We start from the raw sequence: 23,130 nt of genomic DNA, 5'->3' as shown, positions 1-23,130 counted from the left end.
TGTATATGTCTAGGTGTCTGTTTCACTATGTATAGGAAGTTTAACATTTTTTAAACTATAGTCCAGCCCCACAGCAGTGTCTGAGGGAACGAGAACTGGCCCCCTGTTTAAAAAGTTTGAGGACCCCTTGCTATAGTATTAGTGAGGATGCAAAGTAGGCCAATAAGATATAAGAAGAGAAAAAAATATTTTGGCTATGTAAATGCAAAACCAAAACACAAAAAATAAGTTTAAGACTGATTACAGTAACATGACATTTTGCAGGGCTTTGTTTTGATGGAACATCAACATTTTACTTTCTTAGAAAAACGTCTCTAAATTCATAGAAAACATTTTAAGTATGACACTTCATCAGAACCCGACTGCTATAAAAAGTATATTTTAAAAAAAAAGTGTTTAAAATTCATCAATCCTGTTTATTTAACGAAATTTGGCGCTTTCCAAACGCAAATTCAAGTAGGAAAAAAAAAAAGTTAGGATTCAGTTTCTTATGTCCCAAACTCGCACTTGAAAGATTCAAGTGTTGAGATGATTCTTCATTCATTTCTCCTTGCGGTGCCCCATCCCATCTTTCCTCCCAGAGGATGGATGCGGCCGTATGAAACCCAGGATAGATGGGCATTAGCCTTTAGATGGCTCAACAGCGTGGGCAGTTCGTGTCCTCAGTAAAGCTTCAAGAAGGCACTTTCAGTTTGGAACTCCCCAAAAAGTATTGAAGAATCCGATCCACCACCCAGGCCAAGCAGAAGTCCAACAACAGAACTTTGACAATAACCAACTTAAACTGTGTGTAGAAAGAGAGAAAGGGGAAAAAAAAAAGCTTACAGTAAGACAAAATCTTTATTAAGAAGATTTTTTGGACAAGAAAGTTTCTCACACACTTAAATATATACATACACAAATACATACATATACCCTGGGTTAATGCTCTACTTTAAGCTTACCGATTGTGTTTAAAATTTATAATTAATAGTCCAAAAAGGTTTCTATCCCGATAGCATGCAAAAGTGATCACAGGTCATTCCTAAAACAATTTTCATATTACCTCCATAGGGATGTCCACCAGACCGAACTGTTCATTGAATTCAGGAGATGAGCCTGACAAGAGTCCCATTATAGCCATACCAGAGAGGATAATACTATACAGCAAAGGTTTGTTCTCTCGTAGACTTTCCATGAAAGGATGGCCCTAAAAAAAAAAAAAAAAAGTGTAATTGTGTCACCATATAATGTCTGATAAAACTTGCAAAATAATGAAAAGAATGGTTTATCCACTTAACTCTTGCTTGTAGAGAATTAAAACCCAAACTGCTAACTTGAGGCTAAAATAGTGAAGCTGTGTCTATAGGGGAGTTGGAGAACTTTTCCAGGTCAGCTAATTGTTTCCTAAATTTTGCAGTTTGAATATTAGAAACATAGAAACATCTAGTCTGCCCAGTTTTCTAAATACTTTCATTAGTCCCTGGCCTTATCTTATAGTTAGGATAGCCTTATGCCTATCCCACGCATGCTTACACTCCTTTACTGTGTTAACCTCTACCACTTCAGCTGGAAGGCTATTCCATGCATCCACTACCCTCTCAGTAAACATACTTCTTGATATTATTTTTAAACCTTTGTCCCTCTAATTTAAGACTATGTCCTCTTGTTGTGGTAGTTTTTCTTCTTTTAAATATCGTCTCCTCCTTTACTGTGTTGATTCCCTTTATGTATTTAAATGTTTCTATCATATCCCCCCTGTCTCGTCTTTCCTCCATGCTATACATGTTAAGATCTTTTAACCTTTCCTGGTAAGTTTTATCCTGCAATCCATGAGCCAGTTTAGTAGCTCTTCTTTGAACTCTCTCTAAGGTATCAATATCCTTCTGAAGATAGGGTCTTCCAGTACTGTGTACAGTACTCCAAGTGAGGTCTCACCAGTGTTCTGTACAATGGCATGAGCACTTCCCTCTTTCAACTGCCAATACCTCTCCCTATACAACCAAGCATTTTGCTAGCATTTCCTGCTGCTCTATTACATTGTCTGCCTACCTTTAAGTCATCAGAAATAATCACCCCTAAATCCCTTTCCTCAGATGTTGAGGTTAGGACTCTATCAAATATTCTGTACTCTGCCCTTGGGTTTTTACGTCCAAGATGCATTATCTTGCACTTATCCACATTAAATGTCAGTTGCCACAACTCTGACCATTTTTCTAGTTTACCTAAATCATTTGCCATTTGGCTTATCCCTCCTGGAACATGAACCCTGTTACATATCTTAGTATCATCCGCAAAAAGACACACCTTACCATCAAGACCTTCTGCAATATCACTAATAAAAATATTAAAGAGAATGGGTCCAAGTACAGATCCCTGAGGTGACAAGCCCAAGCTTCGAATATACTCCATTGACTACAACCCTCTGTTGCCTGTCACTCAGCCACTGCCTTACCCATTCAACAATATTGGAATCCAAACTTAAAGATTGCAGTTTATTGATAAGCCTTCTATGTGCAACAGTGTCAAAAGCCTTACTGAAATCTAGGTTAGCAATGTCTACTGCACCACCCTGATCTATAATTTTAGTTACCCAATCAAAAAAATCAATAAGATTAGTTTGGCATGATCTCCCTGAAGTAAACCCATGTTGTCTCTGATCTTGAAATCCATGTGTTTATAGATGTTCAACAATCCTATCCTTTAACATGGTTTCCATCACTTTCCCCACTACTGAAGTAAGGCTTACTGGCCTATAGTTGCCCGACTCCTCCCTATTACCTTTCTTGTGAATGGGCACAACATTCATAACTTCCAATCTTCTGGGTCTACTCCTGTTATCAATGATTGGTTAAATAAATCTGTTAATGGTTTTGCTAGTACACCACTAAGCTCTTTTAATAGCTTTGGGTGTATTCCATCAGGTCCCATTGACTTATTTGTCTTTACTTTTGACAGTTGAAATAGAACCTCTTCCTCTGTAAACTCACGTGTAATAAATGACTCATTTATCCTTTTTCTTAACTGAGGTCCCTTTCCTTCATTTTCATCTGTAAATACCGAACAAAAATATTCATTGAAGCAGTCAGCTAGACCTTTATCCTCATCTACACACCTTCCTTCTTTTGTTTTTAATCTAACTAATCCTTGTTTTACTTTTCTTTTCTCATTTATGTATCTAAAAAAAGTTTTGTCCCCCTTTTTTTACTGACTGTGCTATTTTCTCTTCTGTGTGTGATTTGGAAGCTCTTATAACTTGCTTAGCCTCTTTCTGCCTAATCTTATAGGTCATTCTGTCTTCCTCACTCTGTTTTTTTTTATAATTACTAAATGCTAACTTTTTGTTTTTTACTATTTTGGCCACATCTGCGGAGTACCACAGTGGTTTCTTTAATTTTTTGCTTTTACTGACAAGCCTAATGCAATTTTCTGTTGCCTTCAGTAGTGCAACTTTTAAATAATCCCATTTCTTTTGGACTCCATTTAAATTGCTCCAGTCTGATAATGACTCCTTTACACATATTCTAATTTTAGAAAAGTCTGTTTTTCTAAAGTCTAAAACTTTTGTTTTTGTGTGGTGTGACTCAGTCACTGTTCTTATATTAAACCACACTGACTGATGATCACTGGATCCTAAACTTTCACCTACAGTAATATCTGATACCAAATCTCCATTTGTTAACACTAAATCTAGTATGGCCTCTTTACGAGTTGACTCCTCAACGACTTGTTTTAGAGACAATCCCAGTATGGAGTTTAGAATATGTGTGCTCCAGGCACAAGTAGCTATTTTTGTTTTCCAATTCACATCAGGAAGATTAAAGTCACCCATGAGGATAACTTCCCCCTTCATTGTCATTTTAGCTATTTCTTCAACTAGTAGATTATCCAACTCTTCAATTTGTCCTGGGGGCCTATAAATCACACCTACACGAGTTACTGTGTGATTACCAAATTCTAACGTAACCCAAACGGACTCTATGTTCGCCTTACTAACCTTTATTAGGCTAGATTTTATGCTATCCTTTACATACAGGGCCACCCCTCCCCATTCCTTGCCTTCCCTGTCTTTTCTATATAAAGAGTACCCTGGTATTGCTATGTCCCAGTCATTTTTCTCATTATACCATGTCTCAGTAACAGCGACTAAATCTACACTATCAGTTGCCATTATTGCCACAAGTTCATGGATCTTATTCCCTAAACTGCGAGCATTTGTAGACATGACTCTAAGCTTATAATTTTTTGACACACTTGCTACAGGCACCTTCTGTCCTTGTTTTGGGGGACAATTGGATTGATGTTTTATGGCCAGCTAGCAAGCAGGGTGAAAGGACGAAAAAAAAAAATAATATAAATAATAAAATATTAATAATTAAAATAATAATAGTACAAATAAAATAATAATTAAAAAAAAATATTAAAATAATTACAAAAAAAATTATAAAATTGCCCACCCCCCACCAAGACTCTGCAACACACACGCGCTGCACTCACACACACGCGCTGCACTCACACACACGCACTGCAAATAAATATTCACTTAATTTAATTTTTTTAGGATCTAATTTTATTTAGAAATTTGCCAGTAGCTGCTGCATTTCCCACCCTAGTCTTATACTCGAGTCAATAAGTTTTCCCAGTTTTTGGGGGTAAAATTAGGGGCCTCAGCTTATACTCGAGTATATACGGTATATTTAAAAGAAGAAAAACTACCACAACAAGAGGACAGTGTCTTAAATTAGAGGGACAAAGGTTTAAAAATAATATCAGGAAGTATGTTTACTGAGAGGGTAGTGGATGCATGGAATAGCCTTCCAGCTGAAGTGGTAGAGGTTAACACAGTAAAGGAGTTTAAGCATGCGTGGGATAAGGCTATCCTAACTATAAGATAAGGCCAGGGACTAATGAAAGTATTTAGAAAACTGGGCAGACTAGATGGGCCGAATGGTTCTTATCTGCCGTCACATTCTATGTTTCTATAAGCTGTATTCAGCTCTAATTTGCCAGGAAAATGTCATTCAAATGTATTTTAACTCTCCAGAAAAACATACTTTGTCTTATTTGACTTATATTGGGAGCACAGCACCAGATTTAATTGGTGTAAGTAAGATAATAAGACACTGGAATGTGTTTGCTTATTGTCTTACAGTGCATGCATGAACTCCAAGGTCATGAATTTACCAACTGTTGAAATGTATTCACACACAAACTTACATATATACAGTGATGAACTCACCATTAACAGACTGCTAAGAAGAGGTTCCCTATTCTGTTCCCCAGTTAGATGAACACAATAAGTTCTTCTGTATTTTTCATTTGACCTAACACTGACCACCCCTTAGCTCATTTCCAGTAAAAGACACACCCAAACGGAGAGACCATTCGCTCCCTACGATCAAGTAAAACCTTTGTTTTCGAATAGGAACTCACGAAAGTTGAGCTGCCGCTTCCTCCTTTTCCTTGGAACTATTTGGGCAGCAGCCATGTATGCGGTTGGTAAAAACTTTACCCCAGTGGCGATTCGGCTATACTTCATGGATTTGAGCACTATTCAGACAACTTGGGTGCCAAGTTGGGTTACTCAGCCTTGTTACAATGCAGCCGCCCATCCCATGTGTTCCCTATTAAGGGTTAATAATAAAAAGGGGTGTATATAAAAAATACCCCTTTCTGTCTCAGAGATTTTTGCCAGAAGGTCAAGGAAGCAAGGTGAATGGTTAGAGTTAGGACCCACCTGGGGGGTCTGCCTTGACGTTGGCTTATCCTCGCATGGCCCTTGGAGGTAACAAAAAAACTCAATTTGTTTAGAAATACATAGGGATTAAGGAGAGAGCGCAGTTAACTATTTTTTCTGTGGTTTTTACTATATATTGGGGCTGATGTGTACTGTAGTCATTGCTGCCGCCCAGTGATGGGATTGAGCGCAGAACTTATCTTTCTGCATTTGTATCCGAGGATATAATACTTGTGGGGGTTCCTACTAATATTGCATGTATTTTGGAGTATTTTATGTATTATGTACGGTACTTCAAGTGCCTGGAAGATAATTTAAGTAAAAGCAAATTCACAGACCACGCATGTCCCACTACTACAAAATCAAACACCACATATTTGTATTTGCTACTGTTATCAAGTACAATAATACCCCACATGTATAACTATTCCCCCAGTCCTGTCCCTAATCCAACTCATAATCCTACTTATAATCCCAGTCCTAATGCTACCTGTCAAGGAATTCCATCTGCTGAGGTCCGTACAGTCATCAGCGTAGGGATTTCTCAACTCACACAGTACAACGGTGGTGTGAGCACTCATGCTGCAGCGGCACCGATCCTGAAGCAGGGGTTCTCCCTGAAACTTGGGAAAGAGTGCTAGGCTGGTGGGGGCAAAAGCATTTTTAAATTTACAGAGGAAATGCTGCCGCAGCATTTAGATAGCTAAATTGCTATGAACACTAACTGTGACCTCAACTGAAAGGGGACTTTTTTTTTTTTTTTTTTAATCTTAGAGGCTGGGGTAAGTGAAAGAAGTACTGAGCGATCTAGCTCAGCCGCAGTATTTAAAAGGTAATGAACAACGATCATAGCTCATCTGTCAGTCTGGGGCCACTAACTGTGGCCAAAATGACAGAGGGGACCCCTCAGTATCAAAATTGCATGACTGTATGTTGTCACTGGGCATTAAAGCATTGCATGCTATTATGGCACAGACAATCACATGGTCCGTAAGTGGTTATGGTATTTATGATTTCTTGTCATGTGATCATAAAAGTTTTGGGTGAAGGGTACTTATACAAAGCTTGTTAGATCCACATTATAGCTGCAGCATGCTCGATCTATCCCATTCTGGTTGCATTCAGATAGACAGTTATTCCATCTGAAAGTACATAACCCTATTGAAATTTTCAGATTCTGTTCTTCTGATTGGTTACCTGTCCCATCATTAAGGAGTCTACCCATTTGTGTATTGTCGCTATGCAAAACAAACAAACAAAAAAAAAAAGGTATATGTTCCAAAAAGTAAAAACTTATCTAAAGTAATTTTTTTGTTAAATCCGCATTAGGTTTACCTTGTAATTGATGGCAAATGTAGCCATTTGCATCGCCATGGACATTATGTACACTGTGCTGTTGACAAGACTTGGCTCAAACGCTTTATACAAGTCCACAAACTCTTCTTTCCTTCAACATATCAAAGTGGTTACAGACATATACACAAGACCAAGTAATTTTTAACTATCAAGTTATAAATATAAAGCAAAGCAAAGCAAAGCAAAGCAAAAAAAAAAAAAAAAATCCTCTAATGAAATAAAGAATTTTAATGTGAAAGTATGCACAAATAGACTACAATATCAGACATACTTTGTTAACTCTTACTTAATGGCCAGAGGAAAAAAAAATAATAGAAATAGCCTACCTACAGCAGTAAGAAACATGTCATTCTGGTCTATAAATGTTTTTCCAAAAGAGCAATTGCACTCATCACATAGGATGAGTGAGTGAAACTGCTTTAAAACCAGATAGCAGTCACACCACAACTAATATCCGTTTACCCAGAGCCCAGTTTACCATTTAAAGTTAAAGCAAGCTGGTTAGAAACTCACTTTTCTTCAGTTCGTTCTAAAGCCCCTTGGTACAAGTATATGAGACTGCAGAAGTGGACGAGAAACTGTAAAAGCACAGTTAGTACTGTGTATAGGTTGAAGATGTTTGGCAGAGGGCGTTCTTTGGAGAGGTATTTCAAAGGCTGAAATAATTAAAGAAACAGAAAAAATAAATGAAAAACAAACCGTTATAAGGCAAAATATTTTTTTTTCCTTTTATTAAGTTATCAGCCTAGTATACACATTTCATTTGGCTCTCCCCTCCCCTCCCCAATCTGCGTAGAATAGTCCAGACATCCTCGCACCAGGGCTGGGTACATTCCCAGCACTCTTATTGGCTGTGTTACTGCAGTCTTACATCAAGTTCTCATGCCGTTTTACTTTTACGTCCCACCTTTATCCAACACCTTGTACTGTATAAATACCCTGCTTGTACAACAAAGCATGGGCCAGAAACAATGCATACAATGGCCGCAATGCTGTTCTGGAATCTAGAGCAACTAATAACATTACAAACCTTAGACCGTGAAATGAAGAGAAAGCAGCCAGCTAAGAGAAGTCCTTGCAGTGTTGCTTGAAAGTCACTAAATTTTACACCCTCGAGGTATAGGACACTCTGACCATAGGCTAAGATTAGGGCATTTAGTGCCAATATTTTAAACATCTGCAGGGTTGTTACCAAAGTGCAACGGCCTTGTTTGATGACGTGGCAAACTACATAAAAACAGAAATAAATGTTAATATTGCTTCTAAAAACAAAACAAAAATAAAAGACACATAAATAGCAGTGAACACAGCTACAGATCATATTACTTTTCTACACTACAATACAGAATTAGTTTAAGCTTCCTCCTCCTACAGGCTTTAAAACCGTGAAATAAAATTCCAAAATAATAAAAAAAAACAAAAAAAAAAAAAAAAACATTCCATTGTTTAAAATCTGTAAAAGATAGCCTTTAACTTTCACAAAATGCTGTAAACAACAAAAATACATGATTCTTGTGATTTCGATTTTAAAACAACTAAAACAAAAAGTAAGAGACTGTATGACAATATCAGACCAGAACAGGCTATCCAGATTATTTCTATGAAGTTTATCTACACAGTGCCAATTATATTGTGGTCATCAAGATTATATTGTATTTTTTGCCCCTAATTATTGTTGAAAGATGACAATCGGGTTATCTACAACACCTATGGATCACTCTAACAGTACATTGAGTGTTGGTGGGCTTAGTGTCCTATACCTTTCCCACCCAATGGTAATCTAACAACTATTAAGTGGCCACGGCTGGAAACCACTGTAAGTTCTGCAAGTTCAGCTTAGACATATAATTATTCTGAAGATCGGTGTTGGTCAAGTTGTAGCTCAGCCAGCTAGCTATGCTGTTCTTTTGCCAAGAATGATTGTTGAGAATCCTGGGACTTGTAATTCCTCCATAACAGGTAGATAGTGCTGACTGCCCCATATACACCAATTATTTAAATTCTATTACTGAAAGGTAGGCATTACAAACATCATACGTACTGCACTGGATGGATGATAACTTTGAAGTAAAAGGAGCAGCTATGCTTGCATCTCCCAACTTCACTACTTGCACCTGATCTTCTTCCAAATCCTTGAGGACCTGGCTGATCTTCTCCTGGAAACAAATGCACAATTTTAACAATTGTCATATGAGGGACAGAGAGAGAGCGAGAAGGAGAGAGATAATGTATAGTAGGGTTTGAGGAGTCAATAACTTGTTTTTATTAATGAACCAATTTCAATGATGTCCCTTTAACCCCTTAAGGACACATGACATGTCATGATTCCCTTTTATTCCAGAAGTTTGGTCCTTAAGGGTTTAAGCTTTCATTGTATGTAATGCTATAGTCACCAGAACAACTACAGCTTAATGTGTTTGTTCTGGTGAGTATAATAGCTCCCTTGCTGAAAAAAACAAGGGATTGGATTGGTTGATTTTTATTGGATTGGCAATTTTGATGTCACCAAGGGGGGAGGAGGGGGGGCAGCACTGGCAGACCTGTGGAGAGCTGAAAATAAGGTGAGTTTTAACCCATTCTGACGGGCTGTGGGGGGGAGGGATGAGGGGGAGGCAGGCCCCCTAAATGGTGGGTTTTCACTATAGGGTCAGGAATACATGTTTGTGTTCCTGACCCTAAAGTGATCCTTTAACATATGGAACTTTGGTTGACTAGGTAAGAAAAATTACATACCGTATATACTCGAGTATAAGCCGACCCGAATATAAGCCGAGGCCCCTAATTTTATCCCAAAAAACTGGGAAAACTTATTGACTCGAGTATAAGACTAGGGTGGGAAATGCAGCAGCTACTGGTAAATTTCTAAATAAAATTAGATCCTAAAAAAAAATATATTAATTGAATATTTATTTACAGTGTGTGTATAATGAATGCAGTGTGTGCGTATGTGTGTGTGTATGAGTGCAGCGTGTGTGTATGAGTGCAGTGTGTGTATGAGTGCAGTGTGTGTGTGCATGAATGCAGTGTGTGTGTGTGCATGAATGCAGTGTGTGTGTGCATGAATGCAGTGTGTGCAGGGCCGGTGCAAGGATATTTGCCGCCGTAGGCAAAAAAAAATTTGCCGCCCCCTCCCCCCCCCATATGTCCTGACTTCCCCTCCTCCTCCCTCAGTGGTCCTTACCTCCCCACCCCCGTGTTCCTTCACTCCCCCCCCCAGTGGTCCTGACTCACCCCTCCCCCAGTGGTCCTTACCCTCCCCTCCCCTAGTGGTCCTTACTTCCCCCTCCCCTCCCATAGTGGTCCTTATCCCACCCCCTCCCTCTCATAGTGGTCCTTATCCCCCTTCTCCCTCCCATAGTGTTCCTTATCCCCCCCATCCCTCCCATGGTGGTCCATATACCCCCCCCCCTCCCTCCCATAATGGTCCTTATACCCCCCTCCCTCCCATAGTGGTCCTTATCCCCCCCTCCCTCCCATAGTGGTCCTTACCCCCCCCCCCCCTCCCTCCCATAGTAGTCCTTATACCCACCCTCCCTCCCATAGCGGTCCTTATACCCCCCTCCCTCCCATAGTGGTCCTTAACCCACCCCCTCCCTCCCATAGTGGTCCTTATACCCCCCCCCCCTCCCATAGTGGTCCTTATACCCCCCCCCCCCTCCCATAGTGGTCCTTATACCCCTTTTTTTTTTTATTAATTTTTTTTTAATTATTTTATTATTTTATTTCTTATTTTTTTTTTTCGTCCCCCCTCCCTGCTTGATATATGGCAGGGAGGGGGGCTCTCCTTCCCTGGTGGTCCAGTGGCAGTTCAGTGGGGGGAGAGGGGGGCTGGCAGAGCTGTACTTACCTGTTCTGCAGCTCCTGTCAGCTCTCTCCTCCTCTGCGCCGTCCGTTCTGCTCTTCTGTCAGCTCCCAGTGTAAATCTCGCGAGAGCCGCGGCTCTCGCGAGACTTACACTGGGAGCTGACCGAGGTGCTGAACGGACGGCGCGGAGGAGGAGAGAGCTGACAGGAGCTGCAGGAAAGGTAAGTACAGCTCTGCCAGCCCCCCTCTCCCCCCAGTCTGTATTATGGCAATGCAAATTGCCATAATACAGACCTTGACTCGAGTATAAGCCGAGTTGGGGTTTTTCAGCCCAAAAAATGGGCTGAAAAACTCGGCTTATACTCGAGTATATACGGTATTTAAAATGAGCTCCATTGCCACCTTGCAAAGTCGGGCTCTTTTGATTGCTTTGTTCATAACATTAGTAAATGCTTGAGACTCTAGTGCTCAAATTTCTGCATGGATTTGCTCACGCACACCAGCTCATTCAGATATTCGCACTGGAAATAATCGGGAGCTGAAAGGTCAGGCAAACACAGCAGCCAATTAATCTGGGAATTTCTTGAAATTATCCACTCACAAAACAGTTGCCCCAGGAGGTCTGTAGTGTAGCTTGCTCTGACCATCTAACAACTGGTGCAGGACTACTGGTGCTAAATCACACTTTACCTCCACCTCCCTCTACCAAAATATATAAAAATATGCAGGATGCAGCAATACCTTTTATTACTTAAAAGACAAGCTTTTGAGAGTTTTCATCAGGTTTGAAGCAATACTACACCACTCATGCACTTGTATGGCTGAAGGAAACTTAACTTATCAATGACATTTACAATATATGGCATGGGCTTAAACTTGCAATTTTTTTTTTTTAAATGGTCTCTTTGTATAACGCAACACAAGGGCAGAACAAAATATGTTCCGGTGCATGGGAAGTCCACTTCACACTTTTCAGCAACAAATTACCGTATATACTCGAGTATAAGCCGACCCGAATATAAGCCGAGGCCCCTAATTTTACCCCCAAAAACTGGGAAAACTTATTGACTCGAGTATAAGACTAAGGTGGGAAATGCAGCAGCTACTGGTAAATTTCTAAATAAAATTAGATCCTAAAAAAATTATATTAATTGAATATTTATTTGCAGTGTGTGTATATAATGAATGCACTGTGTGTGTATGAGTGCAGTGCGTGCGTATGAGTAATTGAATATTTATGTGCAGTGCGTGTGCGTATGAGTATGAGTATGAGTATGAGTGCAGTGCGTGTGCGTATGAGTATGAGTGCAGTGCGTGCGTATGAGTAATTGAATATTTATGTGCAGTGCGTGTGCGTATGAGTATGAGTATGAGTATGAGTATGAGTATGAGTATGAGTATGAGTATGAGTATGAGTATGAGTATGAGTATGAGTATGAGTATGAGTATGAGTATGAGTATGAGTGCAGTGCGTGTGCGTATGAGTATGAGTATGAGTGCAGTGCGTGTGCGTATGAGTATGAGTGCAGTGCGTGTGCGTATGAGTATGAGTGCAGTGCGTGTGCGTACGAGTGCGTGTGCGTACGAGTGCGTGTGCGTACGAGTGCGTGTGCGTACGAGTGCGTGTGCGTACGAGTGCGTGTGCGTACGAGTGCGTGTGCGTACGAGTGCGTGTGCGTACGAGTGCGTGTGCGTACGAGTGCGTGTGCGTATGAGTGCGTGTGCGTATGAGTGCGTATGAGTGCAGTGCGTGTGCGTATGAGTGTAGTGCGTGTGCGTATGAGTGCAGTGCGTGTGCGTATGAGTGCAGTGCGTGTGCGTATGAGTGCAGTGCGTGTGCGTATGAGTGCAGTGCGTGTGCGTATGAGTGCAGTGCGTGTGCGTATGAGTGCAGTGCGTGTGCGTATGAGTGCAGTGTGTGTGTGTATAGTAATTGAATATTTATTTACAGTGTGTGCGTATGAGTGCAGTGCGTGCGTATGAGTGCATTGTGTGTGTGTATAGTAATTGAATATTTATTTACAGTGTGTGCGTATGAGTGCAGTGCGTGTGCGTATGAGTGCAGTGCGTGTGAGTGCAGTGCGTGCGTATGAGTGCAGTGCGTGCGTATGAGTGCAGTGCATGCGTATGAGTGCAGTGCGTGCGTATGAGTGCAGTGCGTGCGTATGAGTGCAGTGCGTGCGTATGACTGAGTGCATTGTGTGTGTGTAGTAATTGTTTATTTACAGTGTGTGCGTATGAGTGCAGTGCGTGTGCGTGTGAGTGCAGTGCGTGCGCGTGTGAGTGCAGTGCGTGCGCGTGTGAGTGCAGTGCGTGCGCGTGATGTAGAATTATTAAAAAATCTTTTATTGAACTTGTATTGAATTATTGCACTAACTCCATTTTAACCTGATACTGTGACAAATCCTCCATTTTGTCCTCATAACCTGACTTCTCCATTTCAAAACTACATTACATAACAGAAATTTCTCAGCACATCTAACACAATAGACAAAGACTGTATTCTCCATAAGGATATGACTAACCCAGGAACTGTTGAATTTCCCCTAACTCGCAACATAGTATAATTTAAAGGCCATGAGAACACAGTAGTAATGAAATGTTCTATTCATAAGAGACCTTGCACCTAACATCACCGACCGTGTAAAATGACGCTCAAGACCCCCTTGTCCCCACCCGTGTCCAAAACAATACCACCTCTTGGTGGGTGGACACGAAGCTAACCACTTAGTTTTTGAGCCAATTAATTATATTGATAGGTGGATACTAATCCAGACACTTAACAATTAATCCAATTAATGATGTTTATTCACTGACATCTTGATAATCAATGATGACGAAAATGCCTCTTAAAAGGGCCTGCGCGCCCGCTTTTCTTCACTTGCCAATAAATTTCCTCGAAGTTATTTTAACCTGAACTCCGTGTGTCAGACTGAATTACTTCAGCGTATATACGCAATTCAATTCTCTTTAATTTGGACAGGAACAGATAGACATTTAAACATTTTGGTTTACTGAAAAAGTACCATAACAACTTTGGCGCCCGAACAGGGACTCCGGGCTATGTCTGGCCGGTGAGCCGTCCTAAGGAAGACGCAGTTGGACGGAGGAATCCGGGGGGAAGGAAAGGAGATTGATCACCTCCAGGTACACGGTAGAGACTTCTGCAGAGCCACCGGTATGTTCCGGCCCCTTTGATTGACCCGTCCACGTGTCTGTGACTGCTTCCCGGGAGGACATCAAAGACAGGTAATATCTTGCCCGGAGTCTTATTACCCATTTGTTACCTGCATTTAGTCTGTTACCTGGGTGTGTCTGTATTGGCATGATCTAGTTTGGTTGCCCAGGCTGAATGCTTATTTGTTTCCCCTTTTTGGGATAAAAGGGGGGTGGACCCGTGGTAGTTTGCCTGGGGGTCCTGTGTTTGTCTGTTTCCCCTTTGGGATAAAGGGGGGTGGACCCGGGGGATTTGCCTGGAGTCCTGTTGCCTGTTTACTCCTTTTAGGAGCCACGTGGCTGTGGCTGTAGGGAAAAGGGGGGGTTGACCTGTGGAAGTGTTCCTGAGGGTCTTCTTTGCCTGTTTACCTCTTTTAGGAGCCTCGTGGCTGTGGCTGTATGGAAAAAGAGGTGTGTTGGATCTGTGGAGATTGTGTAGACTCATAGTTTCCTGGGGATCCTTCTGGTGTCACTCTGATAGCCTAGCTAGCTTCATTGTGCACATAACTCTGCTTGCAGAGAGGTGGTACCCTCCAGCTTTGAGCGCTAGGCTGGAGTCATTCCAATTGTTATTTGTGGTGCGTGAATTCGGGCAGGCATTGCTGTCTTCATCACCACGGAGTAGTGAGACTTATGAGTGGGTCTCATAGGGGCACTACAAGGGTGAGGGTAGCGCGGCCACTATTAGTGGACTGCTGTAACGAGGGAGGCATATGGATTTCGGACCGGTGTTAGCTGTTATCCTTGGCCGCTGGTAGTGAGACTTACGAAAGTCGTTCTCCAAGCGGGGACACTACGAGATTGAGGGAGGTGACTTTGGAGTAAGCACATGAGTAAAGGAAAGGAATTACTGTTGATTTTATTTGAACTGTGATGCATGCACTGTATTTCAATTGTATTGTTGTCTTGTTTGTTTAATCAGGAGTCTTTCAAACTCCTGTGTCTGTCTCTAAGGATTTTTCCTTACCTTTTTTTTATCTTTTCTACACTTCCTGTACTATTATACTATCCACTCCCATTCCTCTTAACAGAGAAGTGATTGGTCACACACTTCTCACCTCGCTCCAATCCGTGTCTACCACCCCGGGTAGGCGGATTCAGTGACTAGTCTACGTTTTGGGAAGACGCACTTGAGTAGGACCCACCTACCTTAAAGTGGCAGTCGAGCATTGTAGACATTCCTGTTCAATTTTCCTTATCTTTCCCTATATCTAGGACGCTGGTGTAGGGGAAAGGGGATTATGGGGCAGGATTTGAGTAAGCCCAGTAAGGGCTGGCTAGCATGTGATTTAGTTGAAGACAGAGAGGGTGAGGAGATGGTTAAAGGTGTTGTAAAGATTGCTAAAGTATGTAAAATTGCTGTACCAACATGTGGTAGATTGCAACCAGAAAGTTGGCGTAGATTACTGATGGAGAAGAAAGGCAAGCTTGCAAATAATGATTTATTAAAGACAGCTGAAGCATGGTACAGAGTAGCGAAGGCTATTCAGCAAGAAGGTTGGGTTGAGGAAGAAATAATTCACAAGGGTGTGAAATTGTTTGTGTATCATAATAACTGTGTTGCTGGGGTTTTTCCTCAGCCAGCGCCCCAAAATGGCGCCCAGGGGATGTCTATCCCCAAGGTTCAGTCAGCAATGGGTGATTGCCAGCTGACTATGTATCCCGCTCCCAATCCTCCCAGCACCCATCCCGTCACCTCCCCCGTTTGCCCGGTCCTGAATTCTGATGGATCTTTCTTTTCCCCTTCTCCTTCCCTAACACTCCCATCATCCTCATCCATTCCTAAGCCACCTTCTGTGTCTAATGCTAACATCTCATCTGCCATTCCTTCTCCACACTTTCTCCCCGTTGATAATCCTACCCTCCCATCTGCATCTGCCCAGTTAGCTAACCCCTCCTCCCCTGCCACTGTCAATCTTGCTGATCCCACTCCGGCTCCTCCTTCTTCACCTGCCTCTACTGATTCTTCTCCATCCTCTCCCTTGCCCGTCCCTACCACGGCCCAGGTTCCCACCCCCTTTGCTAATCCCTACCCAGCTCTCCTGCCCACTCCAGGTTCCGCCCCAGCCCCCACCCAGATGGCTTGGCCATACCCCTTCCCATACCCCATGTCCATGCCCTATCCAAATTATCCATACCCCTTTCCCCAAGCCACTCCCCAGGTTCCGGTCATGCCCAGTCCGGTACAGTCTGCCCCGGATGTGCCCACATCCAATATGGCCGCCACTTCTTCCCTTAACCCCAATGCAACTTCCTTCCCCGCCTCCAATATGGCGGCCCCCAGTCATTCAGCACCCCTGATGCCGGTGCTTCCCGGTGATTACCGATCCCAAGATTATGACCCAATGGCAACTCCCGCCTCCGGGACTCCCTCTCATCCCCCGGCTCTGTCACCTCAGGTAATCCCCTCACGCAGGAGGGCCCAGATCATAGAGTTAGATGAGGAAGAGGATGACAGGGATGACAGGCTGTCTCAGGATTCATTGGAGGCTGCAAGAGTCTCGGCCCACCGCTCTATTGAAGATCCCTTCGGCCATAAGGGTCGGGGAGAACGGGCCCCTCCTAAATATGTTGCCTTTAATCCCACACAAGCTAGTGCTTTAATGAAATCTCTCCCTGACCCAGAGAAGCAGCCTATGCCTTTTTACCGAGGGATAGTTCAGATTCAAAAGACTTATTCCGCCGCCTGGCGTGACTTACTGAGCATTTGTGCTATTAAAGCAGGGGATGCATATTGGCCCAGCATGGCCCGCCACCTCAGTACAGATCTGCTTACAAGTGATGTTGATTACCCCTCCGGAGTAACTTTTTGCAATCATTTAAGACATTGGGCAAAGGACAAACTTGGAGATCAGGCTGCTGGCCTTACTGATGTTGTGCAAGACAAAGGAGAATCGGTAGAAAGGTTTCATGCAAGACTGTATCAAATGTTTACAGATTTGGGATTTGATCTTACTGACAAAATTCATTCACAAATGCTGTCAGGTGCGTTTGTCCAAGGTGTTAAAGACTCCATACGCAAGGGTATCATTGCTGCACGCCCTGAATATAAGGTTGTTCCCCTGGATACTCTTCTCCTAGTTGCTAGAGGTTTGGAATCTGCCCAAACTCCCAGAAGGCCCAGTTCAGCTCCTCTCATGGTGTCCCGTACCAATCCTCCCGTTCCCAGGGGCACCAAACCAGAAGATGGATATTGCTTTAATTGCAAGGCTAAAGGACATTTTAAAAATGATTGCCCAGAACCTAAAAGAGAGCCCAGAAAGCCGTCCAAGCCTGCCCCGGCCCCTAAGGCCGAGACAGCGGTTCCAATAGTTGAGGAACCAGAAGATTAGGAAATTGGCAAGCCTGTGTCATTAACCCCTCTCCTGGCAGTGTCTACAGGGGATAAAGGGGGGGGGGGGGCACTTGCCACAGTGACTTTACCCATTGAAGGCCAACCTACCACATTTCTTGTTGACACAGGTGCAGCCCGAAGTGTTCTAAGAGAACAAGACCTGCCAGACCCATCTTTCTTGTCAAATATTGATGTCTCCTGTGTTGGAGTGGATGGCCAACCAAGACATAGCCCTTTAACAACCCCTCTGCGAGTTGGGACAAGCCTTCTTGCTCGTTTTGTAGTATCCTCCACGTGCCCAATTAACCTGTTAGACGCTGATGTCCTCTCACGTCTACAGGCATCTATAACCTTCACTCCAGATGGACAGGTAGAAATGTCTACTCCTCTATCTGCTTCAGACACCTCAGCCTTGTGCTCCCTACCCCTGATGCTGCAATTAGAGGAATCCCGCAGGGAAGCAGCAGAACCAAGGTCCAATTTCCCAGATATGTTGAAAACAGAGGTGCCTGCTAAGTTATGGTCCTCAGGTCCAGAGGACATAGGTCACCTAAATGTTCCACCTGTGGTGGTAAAGCTGATCCCAGGAGCTAAATTACCAAGAAAACCACAATATCCTCTCAAACCAGCACAGGCTGCAGCCATTTCTATCCAAATTAAAGCACTCCTGGAAAAGGGTGCTCTAGTGAAATGCAAATCAGAATGTAATACTCCATTGTTTCCAGTGAAGACGAAAACTCCAAAAGGTGAGCCAGAGAAGTACAGGATGGTTCAGGATCTCCGTGCTGTCAATGAAGCAACTGTTCTGGACACCCCTCTTGTACCAAACCCACACACTCTGCTCTCAGGAGTACCTCCATCTGCAAAGTACTTCACAGTCATTGACCTAGCTAATGCCTTTTTCAGTGTTCCACTGGATCCATCCTGTCAATACTTGTTTGCTTTCACCCATGAAATGCAACAGTATACATGGACTGTCATGCCCCAGGGGGCACAAAATTCTCCAAGTCAATTTGCAAAGGCCATGTGTACCATCCTTGACCCATGGCAAGCTGAACACCCAGAAGTTGTTCTGCTCCAGTATGTGGATGATTTACTGCTCTGTGGAGATGATATACCCACTACTAAAAAGTGTTCAATTAGTCTGCTTTGCTATTTGGCAGAACAAGGATGCAAAGCTTCACTTCTCAAGCTGCAGTTCTGCCAACCTTCTGTTATTTTCCTTGGACATTGCTTATCTCAAGGTACCAGACATCTCACTCGGGACCGAGTCAGAGCAGTTCTGGACATTCCACCCCCAAGGACTTCAAAATCTCTTCATGCCTTCTTAGGCCTCATTTCCTATTGCAGAGCATGGATCCCAGAAGCCTCTCTGCTTATGCAACCTCTCTATGATGCACTCAAGTCAGACCCATTCGGGCTGACCAATGAAGCTCTGGACAATTTCAAATCTCTTAAACGTGCCATTGCTTCTGCTCCTGCCTTGGGCCTACCAGACTATACCAAACCTTTCAAATTATTCGTCTCTGAAAGACAAGGCCATGCTACAGGAGTTCTTACACAAACTAATGACTTAAGAGGCCGCCAGAGGCCTATTGGATACTTCTCATGCCAATTGGACATTGTGGCCAGAGGTGCCCCGTCCTGCCTTAGGGCTGTTTTTGCTGCAAGAGAACTCATTGAAAGAACTTCTGATCTGGTCCTTGGCCACCCTCTGGTTGTTTTGGCCCCTCATGACATCTCTGCCAATATCAACCAAGTACAGCTCAAGCACGTGTCACCTGCTAGACACCTGCGTCTACAATGTCATCTTCTTCTGCCTGACAACATTTCTATACAAAGATGTCAAGTTCTTAACCCATCCACTCTTCTTCCACTCCCTGAGGGGGGTATCTACTATGGGTTTGTCACGGATGAAACCTACATATACCTTCTCTGTGGATGTATCAAGAAAATAATGCATCCACATTTAACATTTTACGAAGGCAAAACACCCCTCTGTGAAGGCCCGGATTATGCCTTCTGTACCATGTGGTACAAGCCAAACATTACCCCTGAACCTTGCTACGAAGATGAGCTTTACCACTGGATTGAAGTGAAGCTCACTGCTCAGGATTTCTATTGTGACTCTGAAGGCAATAGCATGGTCCTGATCCAACTGCCCTCAGAACTTAATTACCTGTACCGCCATTGGGATACTGCTATTCCACATATCCCTGTCACCAAGTTGAAAACAAGATCATGGAATGATCTTGGGCCTATGGCAAAATTATGGGCCACCATGGATGAATCGCAGCTACAGGAAAATGGCATTGCCAAATACAAAACAACTGATCTTCTTGAAGCATGGCCACGCCATTTCCTGGAAAAAGAATTTAAAGACCTGGTCATAGTGAATGACTATGACCCAGAAACTCCTCATGACTGTTTTGAACAGATGAAAATGGAAACAGTGCATTTACCAACTGTGCATGAGAATCCATTACCAAATCCGGATTTCACCCTGTTTGTGGACGGCTCAAGGTATGCTGATGAAGAAGGGAAATACCACACAGGATATGCCGTAACCACTACAGAGGAAGTTCTCAAGTCATCATCTTTACCGCCAGCAATGTCTGCGCAAGAAGCTGAATTACAAGCCCTGACCTCAGCATGCAAAATTGCAGAAGGAAAGCGTGCCAACATCTATACAGATTCGAGATATGCTCTGGGTGTGGCACATGACTTCGGCCTCATTTGGAAGACAAGGGGATTTCTTACCACTGCCGGTACACCAGTCAAACACAGCTCTGCAATCAAGGAACTAATGGATGCCCTCCTACTCCCTGAAGAAGTGGCCGTTTTGAAAGTCAAGGCACATGGGAAGTTGGATACAGATGAAGCAAAGGGCAACCATTTGGCTGACCAGGCTGCTAAGCAAGCAGCCAGAGATTTGCAGTAAGTGGATGAAGAAGTGTCCGGACAAGAAGAAGAAGTTCCTATCTTTACCTTGCAAACTCTTCCTACTGATCTGAGAATTTTGCGGGAACAGCAAGCTGCAATTACCCCTGAAGAAATCCAGAAATGGAAGAAGAAAGGAGCTGTCCTAAAGGACGGAATTTACTACAACAATTCTAAATTTTGCCTTCCAAGAAATTTATATCCAGCAGTTGTCCAATGGGCACATGGACCTGCACATCTGTCAAAAGACCTAATGGCCGCCCTAATTCAAAAGTATTATGAAGCACCTGGAATCACAACCCTGATCAACAGCTTCTGCAAGGCCTGTGTCATTTGTGCAAAATGCAATCCAGGAAGACCAATCAGGGTGCCTGCAAAGCACCTAGCAAAACCCATGTACCCATTCCAGAGAATTCAAATTGATCACATCCAAATGCCCAAGAGTGGGCCTCATGAATATGCACTAGTAATAGTGGACATGTTCTCAGGCTGGCCAGAAGCCTACCCTGTGACCAATATCACTGCAAAAACAACCGCAAAACGCCTACTTACAGACATTGTATGTAGATTTGGACTTCCAGAAGTCATTGAAAGTGATCAGGGCCCAGCCTTTACAGCAACAGTGACTAAAGAAATCTGGACTGCCCTGGGGGTGACTCTAGCCTTTCACACCCCTTACCACCCACAAAGTAGTGGTAAAGTAGAGCGAATGAATGGCACTCTAAAAGCCAGAATGTTAAAAATGTCACAAGAAACAAAGATGCCCTGGCCAGAAAGCCTGCCAATAGCTTTATTCAGCGTTAGGCACAAACCTAGAGGGAAGCATTCGTTATCCCCATATGAAATTCTATTTGGGACAGCACCCAGACTAGGTTGTTATTATCCGCAGCAGTTACAGCTTCAATCAGATGTTTTAGTAGACTATGTAACTGAACTTGCAAGTGCCTTGAACAAAATACATGCCCAAGTTTTCTCTTCAATTCCAGATCCTGATTTGGACACAGGTACCCACAACCTGCTTCCCGGAGATTGGGTTATGGTCAAGAAGTTTGTGCGGAAAAGTACCCTGGAACCAAGATTTGACGGGCCATTCCAAGTTCTCCTGATCACCGCAACCTCCGTCAAAGTGGCCGGCAGGCCACATTGGATCCACGCTTCCCACTGCAAGAAGTCTCCTGCCCCAGAGGAAGCAGATACCGCACAACCATGTACCTCTGGTACATTGTCTCCTTAATTAGTTTAATTAAGGCCCAGCAGGTAGCCATCACTAAAGATGCTAGTGGGTACACCTTCTGGTATAATTCATCATGTACCCGTGTGGCTACCTATACCTTTGATTATTGTGACATCGTAGAATGCCCATTCTCTACAACACAAATCCAGAATATCTATAGAGATATCCCTCATGCAAAAGACCCATATGTTTGTGTAGTTGACAAACAATGGGGGCACAATTGTGGCCATTGGGGGGCGGCGGGATGGAATGCCGGGCCTTCCTGGGGTTACAAGCCAAAAAGTGCCTTATCTAAAGTAGATGATCATGGTAGGTCCCTCCTTCAAAGAATGACTCTGAGAAAGCCTGGAGGAGGCACACCAATGAAATTAATTCTTAATATTGAGCATCCAAGCCCAACAGATGCAGACCGATATGTATTGGGAATGTATTGGAAAAAGGGTTCCTATACTAAATTAGGGCATTTCTACCTTAGAGATATGTGTAATTCCCCTGAGTGGCGAGGAGCTACTCACATGGTCACAAACCCATTAAAACCACACATCCAGTCCTTTAAGGACATGATGGCCATTGCTAACCCCACCTTCGAAGATACCATGGCCGCTGAAACAGGTTTTAATGATGTTAACCTATGGTTAGAATGGATGAAATACAATGCCAACAAACATAACAGAACCGCATGCTATGTGTGTGGTGGTGCCCGGCCCCATCTGGGTACTGTACCTTTGACCCTGCCAGTAGATGTAGAAAATTGTGTTTTAAGTCTTTTTGCCTACCAATACAATGTTAACAGGTCCATATGTCAAGCATGGACAGCAGAGTATCCTCTTCTAGCCAAAGGTGTCAGACCCCCTAATGGTATTACCGTATATAAAGGTAATTATACTTGCTATGCCATGCACGATGGGATTGGTAAATTTGTGGGTAACTTTCCCAAAGGTTATTGTGCTACATACAGAACTGTTCCTGTACGTTTACTGCAGCATCACACTAGGTCACTGGGAGACATTTACTGGTTGTGTGGGGATTTACAGCTAAGATCCAGAATGGACACGGAGTGGTGGGGGGAGTGTACTTTGGCCAAGGCCATTATGCCTATACACATTATCTCTGACACACACCTCAACACCCATGAGTCCAGCCACACTAAGGTTAAGCGTGAAGCCCCAGTAAAAGGAAGTTTTGACCCTCACATTTACATTGATGCCATTGGGGTGCCTAGGGGGGTACCCAATGAGTTCAAAGCAAGAGATGAAGTTGCTGCAGGGTTTGAATCAATTTTTACCATAGTTACCGCAAACAAGAATTTAAACTGGATAAATTACATTTATTACAACCAACAGCGTTTTGTTAATTACACCAGAGATGCCCTCCAGGGATTAGCCGAACAGTTGCAGGCCACATCCCAAATGGCCCAGAATAGAATGGCCCTAGATATGATCCTAGCCGAAAAAGGAGGGGGTATGTAAAATTTTGCCCGACACCATGACATGTTGTACCTACATCCCAGAAAACACAGGCCCCAATGGT

General features: G+C 43.1%; 1 protein-coding gene across 1 annotated transcript in view; it reads right to left on the bottom strand.

Moving 5' to 3' along the window:
- Nucleotides 1-395: 395 nt before the first annotated feature.
- Nucleotides 396-23,130, bottom strand: part of ATP13A1 (ATPase 13A1) — a 62,908-nt gene continuing 40,173 nt past the window's right edge. The window contains exons 21-26 of the mRNA XM_063449191.1: nucleotides 9,114-9,228; nucleotides 8,103-8,299; nucleotides 7,586-7,728; nucleotides 7,052-7,163; nucleotides 1,046-1,189; nucleotides 396-784 (exon numbers count right to left, since the gene is read on the bottom strand). Of these exons, the coding sequence (XP_063305261.1) occupies nucleotides 674-784; nucleotides 1,046-1,189; nucleotides 7,052-7,163; nucleotides 7,586-7,728; nucleotides 8,103-8,299; nucleotides 9,114-9,228 (822 nt within the window). The 3' untranslated portion in view covers nucleotides 396-673. The remainder of the gene's footprint in view (nucleotides 785-1,045; nucleotides 1,190-7,051; nucleotides 7,164-7,585; nucleotides 7,729-8,102; nucleotides 8,300-9,113; nucleotides 9,229-23,130) is intronic.

The sequence above is a fragment of the Pelobates fuscus genome, chromosome 3 (genome assembly GCF_036172605.1).
Source record: "Pelobates fuscus isolate aPelFus1 chromosome 3, aPelFus1.pri, whole genome shotgun sequence".
In the NCBI taxonomy this organism is placed as follows: Eukaryota; Metazoa; Chordata; class Amphibia; order Anura; family Pelobatidae; genus Pelobates; species Pelobates fuscus.
Note: the sequence above shows the minus strand (reverse complement) of the source record. Positions and strands in the feature narration are given on the sequence as shown.